Here is a 14,089-nt window from a genome sequence, read left to right as displayed (position 1 = left end):
CATAGTCCCTATTGAACAGAGACATGCAGGTGGTAAAAGTGCATTTGCAAGCTGGCATTCTTCCAACTTTCTCTTGCCTTCGTTCACATATTCTACCAGGATATTTAACTGGCACCACAACATTATATCGTGGCACATGATGACTACTGAAATGTGTTACAAGGAATGTGCCGCAGGTTTTAATATATGCTTTTCCCGTTGTGTTTCTGTAGGGCTGCCTGAGGAGTAGCTGCTCGCAGGGCCAGAGGCAGCGAGCTCATCCATTTCATGTCACATTGCTTCATTCACTCCGCCTGCAGCAAGCATCAGGAATAGTCACTCCAGGAGAAGATGTGGGTGTACAGATAGAGCAAGGAGCACTGGGCGAAACACAAAGGGCATGTGAGGGTGAGCAAGTGCAGGTGGCGGCAGAGAAGTAGGAATTAAGAGTCTGGAGGGACAGCTTCAGGCTGCCCTCAGCATGCTGAGTTCTAGGATTGATGCTATCTAGGAACTTACTGAGCACCATTTCATTGTTCATTGTTTCATTGTGCAAAGCTCCCTGCAAAGTATAACAGCCAGTGTGAAAGAATCTGTGCAGTGATGTTGGACTGTTTCACAGAACTACAGTCCATGCTGGAGTATATGGCATTTCCAAAGGAATCTGCAAGGGCCTCCTTCCTTAACAGAAGTCCTATGCACAACTTTGGGTTCTCTCAGGAGCAGAATAGCTGATGCTATGGAGAACTAAGGCTCCGAACTCCATCGATTGGTTCTGTCTGGGTCCTCTGGGGATTGTCTGGACAGGACCTTGATGTAAGGCTTCCATGACCTCACAGCAGCTCGTGCCCATGCAGATAGTCAAATATACTTCGGAAGTGCTCAGCAGATGCATCACAGGAGGAGGCATGGACGAAGGAGGTGCTTCTCAGGGTGACTCAACGTCCATGCCACCCAGCCGCTCCACTCAAAGAACTCATGCAGAGCCAGAAAGCAAGCAGATCTAGGCAACCACGACAGAAACACATGTGGTGCCTGCAGTTGCAGGTATATTATCTAATCCTGCAGAGGGAGGTAATGAGACATCCGTGTCCCAGGAAGCCATGGGGAAAATCCAACTGCCAACTATCTCACTTCCTTCTCATTATGGTAGCACTATTAGGAACACAATGCTAATTAGTAAGAGTCCTTTACCATATATTCTGCCTAAGGGGAAGAAAACACCCAAAACCACACATAGAACATCAATTTTTCATGAATATATTGTGGCCATTTGCACTTGGATTTGGAGACCCCTAGTGTCCTTAGACCTTTCTGGCTGAGCCTGCAGAGACAGTTTTCCTGTGACATTCTAAGGTAGGTGTGCTTCCGTCTGTAGATGCTTCATTGTTCACCATTGCCTGTTCAATACCTGCCTCACACTCCTCTTTTTCCTTTTCCTCATTTTTCAAATAATTCGAAAATAGAGAAATCTCCATGTTCAAAATAATAACTGCCAGCTAAAACTTTGGGACAAAATGCTTCATAAGTAGCCTGACAAAACAGCTCAGAAACCAAAACCTAACACCAATCTAAAGGTAAATTACATTTTCAGATATTTTCTTGAATAAAAGTGAGTCTAATTTTAAGTGTTGCTGTCAGCCCAGAGCATGACTGCCTCCAAGACGCTTTTTTTATGAGAAATCTCAAGGCCCTCCACTTTCCTGGCAAGAATCACAGGAATTTGTGCATGTGCTACTAAGCATGTCATTAAAGTACTTAATTTCCATGAATTTCCACAGGGCGTCTCCTGCCCATTCGCTGAAACTTTGGTGTAAGAGTTGCCAAAACTCCAGAAAAATGGCGCAAACGCTGTTTACACTGTTTTCCGGGGTTTCCACGGCTGTTCCAGTGAAGTTACAGCGGATGCACAGAAAAACCCCTGCGTAAATTCATCGCATAATGTTAAAATTAATCTCTGATTTGCTTTCAGCAAAAGGTCCTAAGGCCTGCCTTAAGGCCTAATTGGAAATTTCTAGATGGAGATCTGGTGAGCCGGATTTTCTGACGCCCAGCACCTGCTCTGTTCCAGCGTAACCAGCTGTGGTGATTGGAAAATTTCTCCATGGAGAGTAATGTCCTTCAACTCTGTACCAATGTCAGAAGAATACACTCTAGTGCATCAGTGTGAATTTATCCATTTCCACATCTGCTGTTCTCATAGCCTCTCTGAGTAAGATCATCAGCATCAATGAGGACGTTTATTGAGATTGTCTAAACACATTTTACTTAGGACCTGTACAGCTGGTAGAAAGAGGAACCTTTCATCCCTTTAATCCAGACTGGATTGAAATGCCCTGGGTGAAAGACAATATGCTAACCTACCATGTCACTTAGTCTGTCTATAAATATTTTTGAAAGTGTTTTTATAGCATAGTTTTAGTATTGCTTGGTGGATGTTGTTAGCTTATAGTTACTTACAGATCCTTGGGGAGGAGTGATATCAGAGAGTACATGCTGCAAGGATTGCAACACAAACAAATACCTTGTACTAATCACACAAAGGTTAAAGGAGTGCTGCACACTAATCTGTTACAATGTGTTACTGGATTCACTTTTCAACTTGTGAATATTATAAAGAGATATTATTTCATTTATACTCTGTAAAAGATAGAATTTAATCCTGTCATTTGAAATTCCTGTTTACAACATTGAGTTACATTATGTTCTGGAAGGGAAACGACCAATGATTATCCAACAGTAATAGATATAACATACTTTGTGACTGGCTGGACGACAGGGGACAATCACCAGAATTTTCGATTATGAGAATGCCTTTTGAAGTTGACAGTGGCAAGGGGAGACTCTATAGGCAGATTCTGCAGGTACTATTCAGAAATGACGGACCTTGAGTTGATTAAAGCATTCAACTATCTCTTTACACCTTAATCAACTTTTTTTCTCCTATCTGAAACTTGCTGAAGACTACATTAGTTGACAAATATGAAACAGTGGGGAACTTTCCTTAGCGTTTCTCAGGGATTTTCCAGTATTGCCTGGGTCTAGTAGTGAACATGGCAGTTACATTTTTGTGCTTATGGATCGATAACTCAAGTAGTTGAGCACTTCAATTTCAACCAGGAAGTCACAGGATTGGAGTTTTGCCTGTCTTGCTTGTGTTGATGCTGTGAGTTTCTCAGTTCACATCTAGATTACTAGAGGGAGTACAGTGTAATATTTTGGCATTGCAATTCAAGAAAATGAAATTCCAGAGGGCAAATAACAACTATGGAGAAGACCATCCTGCCCCGCTAAAGCTTAGGGATTCTTAGGGGCAAAATAGCAAAAAAAATTTAAAGGAAAAAAAAAGCTTCAAAAATACAGTGCTAGGCACATTCTTGTCTCAGATAGAAGAACGTGATTCATTATAGTGGCATTTTTATTTCCCATGCCCTGATTTGTAGACCACAAGACTGGTTCAAAATAAAGAAGGCTCTTTGTCTCTTTTGATCTCACCCTTCTAAAATTCCAAACCAAAAAAGTTCCCATTATAGCATTTAGCTGTTTCTTAAATGAGTCCAGTGTCCTGGCCTCAATCACTCTTTCATCCAACCTGTCCCAGTTGTTAATTACATTCTGGTGTCCGTCTTAAATGTGTCCTTCACTACTCTGAACCTGTGTCCTCTTGTCCTGCTCTAGTGTACCCGAAAATATTGTTCCGTTTACTTTTTCTATCTCGTTACATGTTTTATGTATCTATGGGGTGTCCTCTGATACAACTATCTGAGGATGCTGAACCCTAGATTATCTAGTTGTTCCTTGCAGCTTATTTTTCTGACATCAGGGTTCAGCCTCATTAATCTGTTCTACACAACCTCTAAGACTTGAATTGAGTCTTACGTCACAAGTGAGCAAAGCACTGTACAGCTTTAGCTTAACTTCTGAGGATTTCAACTCAACTGATTTGGTAATCCAGAATCCTCTTTGTTTTTTGCCAGCTCAGACTATTTGGACGTGGTAAGCAATGAGTCAAACATCCTTACGTCTCTTTCAGCATGCCCATGGCAAGATCTAACTCACCTATTCATCTGTCCCAGGAATTTATTGGTTTCAAGACTAGAACCTCCGTTCACAAATGTCAAAAGTCCCCAGAGCACAAAACGTGTGTTTGATGTTGGATGGTATATTGTTAATGCCCTCCCTGGTACAAAGAAACCTCAGCGAAGCATCTAATTGGCATATTTCAACTCCATAAGGGTCCCTCAGGGGATTAATTTCCTGTCTAGCTACACTCTTGCAGTTAAAATATTGGAAGAATTTTTTGGTGTTATGTTTTACATCTGATGCTATGTTGCTTTCCAACTCTGTCTTGGCATTCTTACTTCTTTTTTGATCTGCTTCTATGTAATCTTGTAACCAGCCCAGTGGTCACCCTCCCCCCTTCATCCTACAAGCATTGTAAATCTTTCTTACTCTCTCTTTTAATTTCCCTATTAATCCAGTCCAGAGTAATTTTGTTTACTCTATCCGATGCACTTCGATATGCATTCGACCTGCAAGCTCTGCATAATGTTTTTGAAGGATGTCCATTTATCCTCAACAGATTTATTTTTGAGCAGTTCCCTCCAGTCTAGATAACTAATTTGGCCCTCACACCTCTGAAGTTTGGCTATCTAAAGTTGTACACTAGGGTTTGATTATGTGGTCACATTATTTCCCAAGCCAGATTGAATGTTATTATGTTATGGTCACTGCCCAAAGATTCAGCTATTTCTTGATTCGTTGCTGGTCACTCACAAGTCTAGAAGGGAGCTGCCTCTCATTGTCTCCCTGATACACTGGGGTAGACTTTCAACTCGGCAGCCAGGCATAAAACTGGCATTGCGGCATTGAAATCAATGGAAATGAAAATCAGACAGTTTTTATAACGGTGGCTCATTCGTAATGCCAGCTTTAAGCCAGTTGAAAATCTACCCCATTGTGTCAAGGGGCAGTTGTGAATTATATAGATGAGTCCAGAGTCATTCTTGCTTGGTCATCCTTAGACTGGTTAATGTCCTCAATCAGTGTTTTTTTTTCTCACTCACTCTTCTACTATTATAATAGAGTGACAAGTCATTCTACTCATTTTGACCTTAGGACTATAGCAAGCCCCCCCAAGGAAGTGTCTCTGAGCTGAGGCTGCCTGCTTCCAGAGGTACTTTGTGTAATGGGTTCAGGTCCACAGTGGATTAGGCTGAGCCAGTTAAAAACCTATTTAACATCTGTCTCTTTCACAACCATGAGAGAATGAAATTCAAACCTTTAACTATACTGTAATCAAAGCCAGCTCTCCAGAAATGAAAGGGCACCGATTTGAAAATGTCCTCTAAATAAAATAAAAAACCTTAAGTTTACTCAAATGTGATACAGTTTACCAGTTGAAATAAAGTAAACTTTAAAAATAATCACTATCTGTGGGATGTCATATCTCAGCATGATATAGCCAATTAAGCATAGTAATAACTGCAGCAAAATTATGCGGCAAATTGACTCGTATTACCTGTATTGGCATTAATTTATGTTAAATTTTATTTTGCCTTAGCTCCATTCTCTGTCCTGCTTCAGTACATTTGGATCATCTCATTGTAGTGCAGCACTCCATCAAGTAATAACGGAGAGGTGGGTTCCAACTGGCCAGTGGTCACATGGTTGTGAAGTAGACACTTCACTGCTCATGTTCCCAGGTCACCATGCCAATAACATTCCAGCAACTTTACTCTTGGCAGTTCATGCTGTATGATCTTGTTTCCTCCCCGGTCTCCTCTTTCTTTTCCTCTGCTTCCTTACCTTCGCTCTTCTCTTTCGCTCTCTCTCTCCCCCTCCTGCCCTCCCCCTTTACTCTCCTCTCTTTCCAATGGTCAATTTCAGGTCAGGTTCTTGTTGCTGTGCCTTACCTTGCTTTTTCAAATTAATAACTGACAAACACGTGGACAAAAAGAATTATTGAACAATGACACTTGTCTAGAGAGAATGGCACACATTTAATGTATATCAGATCACTGTCTATTTCACAGAAGGGGAGATAGTCAAATACGGTATTTGTTTTTTTTCTTTATTTCCTGGTCAGCTGCTGACTCATTCTTGCATTGATATCTATACATAGAATAATGGACGGTAGATGGGGCGGAATTCTAAGGCAGCAATATAACTGAGCTTCAGGTGACGTCACAAACTATAAAAGTGGAACTTGAGCAGTCTATACTGAGAACATTTGATGTGGAGATGCCGGTGATGGACTGGGGTGGACAAATGTAAGGATTCGCACAACACCAGGTTATAGTCCAACAGCTTTATTTGAAATCACAAGCTTTCCGAGCTTTGCTCACTGAGACTCACCTGACGAAGGAGCAAAGCTCCGAAAGCTTGTGATTTCAAGTAAAGCTGTTGGACTATAACCTGGTGTTGTGCGACTCCTTACATGAGAACATTTGAGATTGTGCTGCTACCTTTAACTCCTTTCTATTATAAATAATTATCAATATAATAATTATCTAAAAGGTTTTTTTTCATTAAAAAATGCTGTTAACTCACCTGACGAAGGAGGTAAGCTCCGAAAGCTTGTGATTTAAAATAAAACTGTTGGACTATAACCTGGTGTTGTGCAAGTCCTTACATATGTCCACCCCAGTCCATCACCGGCATCTCCACATCATGTTAATTTGTCATTTTTTGTGTTTCTGAATGTAATTTCTTTAAAATGGACCATCCCTCCACTTTGCACCACATGTCAGTGTTATGCAATTTATTATAAAGACAAGGTCAAATCTTTGCCTCCATCCACTCCTCCCCCCAAAAACCTCTCAACTTAAAGGGGAATTGCAATTGGGTTAAAATGGCTTTGAAGTTTAGTATAGTTTGTTATACAGTGATATAGTTGATCCAAAATTATGAACCTACCATTCAAGCTAGGCTGCATCAAAAAATTAAACTAATGTACGTATAAACAGGTTTCTGCTAAAAGTCCTAAGGAAACACTACCCCAAGGGATATGGGAGCAAAGTTGGGTAAATGGAATTGAGGTACGGATCAGCCATGATCTTATTAAATGGCAGAACAGGCTCGAGGGCTGAATGGCCTGCTGCTGTTCCTATATTCCGATATAACTGTATTGATTTATGTGCTGTAGTTAGCTGATCTCAGCTAACATTGGGATGCTAGAATTGGGCTCAAAGCCCCTGGGCTAGGAAAGGAAAAATATCAGCACAGGTTCCTGCTCCTAATTGCTATCCAGCTAGGAAGTGCGCATGTGAGAATATCAGGTGAGGAAAGAATCAAGTGGTGATGCCATATATGGTTGAGCAGCACACTGAATCTCGCCGTCAAAATTGAAGAATGACTATTTGGGTGTGGAGGTGCTCGTGGAGCCATGCTCAGGTAGGAGTTATCACCTTCAGGAGAGGAGAAGAGAAAATTGGGAGGGGGGAGGAAAAGAGTACTCCAGTGGCCAAAAAATTATTGAGAAAAATACCAAGGCTGAAGCAGATGGAATGATTCTATTGTGACAGGTCTGTTTCTTCACAATACTGGATAATGACCATTACACACTGCTAGCTGATTATGGCCTTTTCATGAATTGACTTCACTCATTAAAGTTTCCCTTCTTTCCAAATGACGATGCCCCTTTAAATGCTTTTTTTTGCTTATGAAAAAAGAATCCTATCACAGACAAAGATATTTTACAATAAGAAAAATACTTAATTATTTAGATACTAAAAAGTTTGGCTCTGTGTCATCAAGTAACCTATCACAGTGCTGAGACGCAGTTTAAATCACATCCTGTAAGCTATGAGGAAGTTATTAAATTGCTAGAAGGTTTTTTTTTATTACACTGAAGCATTACCATCTTACCTTTGCTATTTCCATCAGGCCCTCGAAGGATTGTGCATTCCTCAATGTTACCGAAAGCTTCAAATAGTCTGCGTACGTCCTCCTCTGACTGTTGTTTGTTCAGCATGCCCACAAACAATTTTCTGTCTTCTGGAACAAAAGTTAAAGGTGCTTACCAAATCCTTGCTGGTTCATGCTATTTACATTTAGTAAAATATATATTTATAAAAAAGCAACATCTGTAATTTGTCTAGATTGTACTCTTGTACATTTTGTTTTAGAAAATATTCACTTTAAAATAAAGGCGGTGGGATAATTTTATGTATAGTCATATAAAATACATCTACAATTTAGTGATTTCTCAGTAGTGGTATATCTGTTCCATATAAATGTTAGGTTAGTTAAAAAAAGAAACATCTGCTGCGTCATGACAAAAATTTAATCGTTGAATACATTACAATGTTTTAGTCTATTTTTTATATTTTAAGATAGTTTCGTTGGAATTATCTTAAGCACAACGCATTTTTTTCTTGACTTGATACAGCATGTTAGTTTTCAGATAATAGGACCTGGTCATTACCAAGGTGCATGCTTCTATTTGGAATGGAAGTTATGCATGATTGTAGTTAAATATTTGTATTTGTGGACCTTAAATTTGCAAATGAAAACCAATTTCATGTACTCTGCTTCTGCTAATTCATTTAGTGCTACTGTTCACTACTCCATTGTGTCTTAAGATGGCAGCAGTGCCCACATGAGCAGACAGGCGAGTAAAGACAGTAATGGAGTAACAGATCCACCTCCTATAATAATGCCAGAATTTTTTGCTTTTTTTTTAGCAACCTAAGAGTCGTATTTTCTTTACCACAAATTATTTCTGTCCCTCTCATGTTCTACTGAAGGCATTGACACCTGACCACATACTGTTCCATGGGTGCCAGGCACCCTCCTCGTATCTTGCCTAAATGGCCATTATTCAGAGCAATCCTTGGTAGTGAGTAGTGGCAGGCTATTTGAGTGTAGGGGCATCACAGCCAAACCTGCTTACTCAAGGTCCACACACATGAATTTTGAGCAGGGGTCACTGGTAACCCTGACTGATCTTTCCTCTCCCTAACGCACAGGTGCTGAGGCAAATTGATGGCTCCTTTACTCCTGTTCAAGCTAAAGTCAGTTAACTGCATATGGGATCTTGGGCTTTATTAATAGAGACGTGGAGTACAAAAGCAAGGAAGTTATGCTAAACCTTTTATAAAACACTGTTTAGGCCTCAGCTGGAGTATTGTGTTCAATTCTGCGCACCACACTTTAGGAAGGATGTCAAGGCCTTACAGCGGGTACAGAAGAGATTAACTCGAATGGTACGAGGGATGAGGGACTTCAGTTATGTGGAGAGAGTAGAGAAGCTGGGTTTGTTCTCCTTAGAACAGAGAAGGTTAAGGGGAGATTTGATAGAGGTGTTCAAAATCATGATCGGTTTTGACAAAGTAAATAAGGAGAAACTGTTTCCAGTGGCAGAAGGGTCGGTAACCAAAGGACACAGATTTAAGGTGATCGGCAAAAGAGCCAGAGGCGACAAGAGGAAACATTTTTTTACCCAGCGAGTTGTAATGATCTGGAATGCACTGCCTGAAATGGTGGTGGAAGTAGATTCAATCGTAACTTTCAAAAGGGAATTGGATAAATACTTGAAGGGAAAAGAAATTACAGGGCTGTGGGGAAAGAACAGAGGAATGCGACTAATTGGATAGCTCTTTCAGAGAGCCGGCACAGGCACGATGGGCTGAATGGTCTTCTCCTGTGCTGTACCTACTATGGTACTATGACAGGAACTCGCAGAGACCAAGGTCCAAACCTTTCTGGTCAGTGTTGTTCAGCTGCTTAATGGATAATCTGGATGAACCATTGTGTAGTTATATTCTTCAAAGCAGTTTCTAACATATTGTATTTTGTTGTAATTTGAAACTTTGACCATTTAGAATTTGTCAGCTACAGTTTGTCATGCATTAAATGTTCAAAGTGAAATGTTTCAGCATTCACAGATTTTCTTTTTATCTCTTCAAATTCAAAATGTATATGCACAAAGACACCGTAATATATACAAGTTCTATCCCTTTTATGTTGGAGGGCAAATTTTGCAAGGTGAGGCTCCTGAAGCAGACCCTTGCCTTGCTCAATGAGACGGGAGTGTCAGGAGTCAGTCAGCCTGATTTGCGCAATGCACTGGAAAATCGGCAGCACTGTAGACCGGGCGCACTGACGTCTGCCTCTGATTCTCCGAGCGGTGCTGGGCGTGGAGCTTTGGAACAGTTACCCTTGGATGTAAGAATCTGACAGATTTTGCCCAAACGATCTGATGCCTGAATAAAAACCCTTTTCCGATTATTAATCTATGCAGAAATAGGTAGAGCACACCCCAATACGAAATAGCTATCTCACAGCTCAAACTTACTTTCCAATGTACACTTAACCCATCTATGTTACCTATCAATTTCAATAAATACCAATTCCCTTCAATCAGATTCGCAAATTAACCCACAGTCACTTTTTCAGAAATACTCTTCTTCATCTCTACTCAACGACACAAACCCGCCAACTGCAGGGAAATTAGAATTGGACAGAATACTTAAAAAAAAGCCCAACATATACCCCTCACCACAGCTGGAGCTCTTTTAATGTGGATATGCCCTGCAGCTTATTTCAGTTAAATTACAGTAGTAAGAAGCCACATGCAATCAACTAAATTTGCATTAATGGTAATGAAGTGTACATGAAACAGATGCAATTGAATAAAATAATCTAACAACACTGTAACAATTTTACAACAGTGAATTAGTAACAGCTTCTGCATCAACACCGTTGAGCCTGATTTCCCCCTCTCTGACATTGGCGCAAAGTCTAGCGTTAATTGTTGATCAACTATCAGTTTTCAGGTGTAAAATCTAAATTTAATGAGAAATTAATTTTTACAGACTGTTTATATATTTTGCTGTGAGTGATGTGCAACCAAAATACGTACCAAGACCATGACTCATGATACATAAACTCTGTGAAGTATATATATGTCCAAAATTATTTTCCTACAGTTCTGTCTAGAGACAGACTGACTTCTCTGATTTTTCTTTTAAACTGCTCCCTTCTTGTTCCTTATCTAAACTATATCTTGCTGTTAATCAGTGGCTTACGGTGTACAGGGTAACATATTAGCATGGATAAAGGATTGGTTAACTAACAGGAAACAGAGAGTAGGCATAAATGGGTCATTTTCAGGTTGGCAAGATGTAATGAGTGGAGTGCCACAGGCATCAGTGCTTGGGCCTCGACTATTTGCAATCTATATCAATGACTTGGATGAAGGGACCAAATGTATGGTTGCTAAAATTGCTGATGACACAAAGGTAGGTAGGAAAGTAAGTTGTGAAGAGGACATAAAGGAGTCTGCAAAGGGATATAGATAGGTTAAGTGAGTGGGCAAAAATTTGGCAGATGGAGTATAATGTGGGAAAATGTGAACTTGTCCACTTTGGCAGGAGGAATAGAAAAACAGTATATTATTTAAATGGTGAGAGATTGCAGAACTCTGAGGTACAGAGGGATCTGGGTGTCCTAGTACATGAATCCCAAAAAGTTAGTATGCAGGTACAGCAAGAGATTAGGAAGGCAAATGGAATGTTATAGAATCATAGAATCATAGAAGTTACAACATGGAAACAGGCCCTTTGGCCCAACATGTCCATGTCGCCCAGTTTATACCACTAAGCTAGTCCCAATTGCCTGCACTTGGCCCATATCCCTCTATACCCATCTTACCCATGTAACTGTCCAAATGCTTTTTAAAAGACAAAATTGTACCCGCCTCTACTACTGCCTCTGGCAGCTCGTTCCAGACACTCACCACCCTTTGAGTGAAAAAATTGCCCCTCTGGACCCTTTTGTATCTCTCCCCTCTCACCTTAAATCTATGCCCCCTCGTTATAGACTCCCCTACCTTTGGGAAAAGATTTTGACTATCGACCTTATCTATGCCCCTCATTATTTTATAGACTTCTATAAGATCACCCCTTAACCTCCTACTCTCCAGGGAAAAAAGTCCCAGTCTGTCCAACCTCTCCCTGTAAGTCAAACCATCAAGTCCCAGCAGCATCCGAGGAAATCTTTTCTGCACTCTTTCTAGTTTAATAATATCCTTTCTATAATAGGGTGACCAGAACTGTACACAGTACTCCAAGTGTGGCCTCACCAATGCCCTGTACAACTTCAACAAGACATCCCAACTCCTGCATTCAATGTTCTGACCAATGAAACCAAGCATGCCGAATGCCTTCTTCACCACCCTATCCACCTGTGACTCCACTTTCAAGGAGCTATGAATCTGTACTCCTAGATCTCTTTGTTCTATAACTCTCCCCAACGCCCTACCATTAACGGAGTAGGTCCTGGCCCGATTCGATCTACCAAAATGCATCACCTCACATTTATCTAAATTAAACTCCATCTGCCATTCATCGGCCCACTGGCCCAATTGATCAAGATCCCGTTGCAATCCCAGATAACCTTCTTCACTGTCCACAATGCCACCAATCTTGGTGTCATCTGCAAACTTACTAACCATGCCTCCTAAATTCTCATCCAAATCATTAATATAAATAACAAATAACAGCGGACCCAGCACCGATCCCTGAGGCACACCGCTGGACACAGGCATCCAGTTTGAAAAACAACCCTCTACAACCACCCTCTGTCTTCTGTCGTCAAGCCAATTTTGTATCCAATTGGCTACCTCACCTTGGATCCCGTGAGATTTAATCTTATGTAACAACCTACCATGCGGTACCTTGTCAAAGGCTTTGCTGAAGTCCATGTAGACCACGTCTACTGCACAGCCCTCATCTATCTTCTTGGTTACCCCTTCAAAAAACTCAATCAAATTCGTGAGACATGATTTTCCTCTCACAAAACCATGCTGACTGTTCCTAATTAGTCCCTGCCTCTCCAAATGCCTGTAGATCCTGTCCCTCAGAATACCCTCTAACAACTTACCCACTACAGATGTCAGGCTCACTGGTCTGTAGTTCCCAGGCTTTTCCCTGCCGCCCTTCTTAAACAAAGGCACAACATTTGCTACCCTCCAATCTTCAGGCACCTCACCTGTAGCGGTGGATGATTCAAATATCTCTGCTAGGGGACCCGCAATTTCCTCCCTAACCTCCCATAACGTCCTGGGATACATTTCATCAGGTCCCGGAGATTTATCTACCTTGATGCGCGTTAAGACTTCCAGCACCTCCCTCTCTGTAATATGTACACTCCTCAAGACATCACTATTTATTTCCCCAAGTTCCCTAACATCCATGCCTTTCTCAACCGTAAATACCGATGTGAAATATTCATTCAGGATCTCACCCATTTCTTGTGGTTCCGCACATAGATGACCTTGTTGATCCTTAAGAGGCCCTACTCTCTCCCTAGTTACCCTTTTGCCCTTTATGTATTTGTAGAAGCTCTTTGGATTCACCTTTGCCTGATCTGCCAAAGCAATCTCATATCCCCTTTTTGCCCTCCTGATGTTGTCATTTATTGCAAGGGGAATGGAATATAAAAGTAGGGATGTTTTGCTACAGTTGTACAGGGCATTGGTGAGACCACATCTAGAATACTGTGTGCAGTTTTGGTCTCCTTATTTAAGAAAGGACATAATTGCTTTAGGGGTGGTTCAGACAAGGTTCATTCGACTGATTCCTGGGATGAGGCAAGGTTGGACAAGTTGGGCCTGTATACATTGGAATTTAGAAGAATGAGAGCTGATCTTATTGAAACATATAAGATCCTGAGGGGACTTGGAGAGATAGATGCTGAGAGGATGTTTCCCTTTGTGGGAGAGACTAGAACTAGGGGCCACAGTTTAAAAATAAGGGGTCTCCCATTTAAGACGGAGATGAGTAGAAATTTTTTCTCTCAGATGGTTGTGAGTCTGTGGAACTCCCTTCCCCAGAGAGTGGTGGAGGCAGGGTCATTGAATATTTTTAAGGCTGAGTTAGATAGATTCCTGATTAACAAGGGAGTCAAAGGTTATAGTAGGTAGACGGGAAAGTAGGGTTGAGGTCACAATCAGATCAGTCATGATCTTATCAAATGGCAGAGCAGGCTCAAGGGGCTGAATGGCCTACTCCTGATCTTAATTCGTATGTTTGTATGTTCGTACTTTGATTTGCCCTCCCTCATTTTGTTTAGCATAATTGCACAGAAAAGGTTGGGATTTATC

General features: G+C 41.0%; 1 protein-coding gene across 21 annotated transcripts in view; it reads right to left on the bottom strand.

Annotated features, from left to right (window-relative positions):
• celf4 (CUGBP, Elav-like family member 4) overlaps positions 1-14,089 on the bottom strand; it is an 890,875-nt gene that overhangs the window by 221,430 nt on the left and 655,356 nt on the right. For 15 of the 21 annotated variants that reach the window (XM_067991773.1, XM_067992593.1, XM_067991859.1 and 12 more), the window contains one exon: positions 7,849-7,977. In XM_067991773.1, coding sequence (XP_067847874.1) covers positions 7,849-7,977 — 129 coding nt within the window. The remainder of the gene's footprint in view (positions 1-7,848; positions 7,978-14,089) is intronic. The other 6 variants (XM_067992102.1, XM_067992676.1, XM_067993089.1 and 3 more) reach the window with 1 other exon arrangement.

Source organism: Heptranchias perlo, chromosome 1, assembly GCF_035084215.1.
Source record: "Heptranchias perlo isolate sHepPer1 chromosome 1, sHepPer1.hap1, whole genome shotgun sequence".
Lineage (NCBI taxonomy): Eukaryota > Metazoa > Chordata > Chondrichthyes > Hexanchiformes > Hexanchidae > Heptranchias > Heptranchias perlo.
Note: the sequence above shows the minus strand (reverse complement) of the source record. Positions and strands in the feature narration are given on the sequence as shown.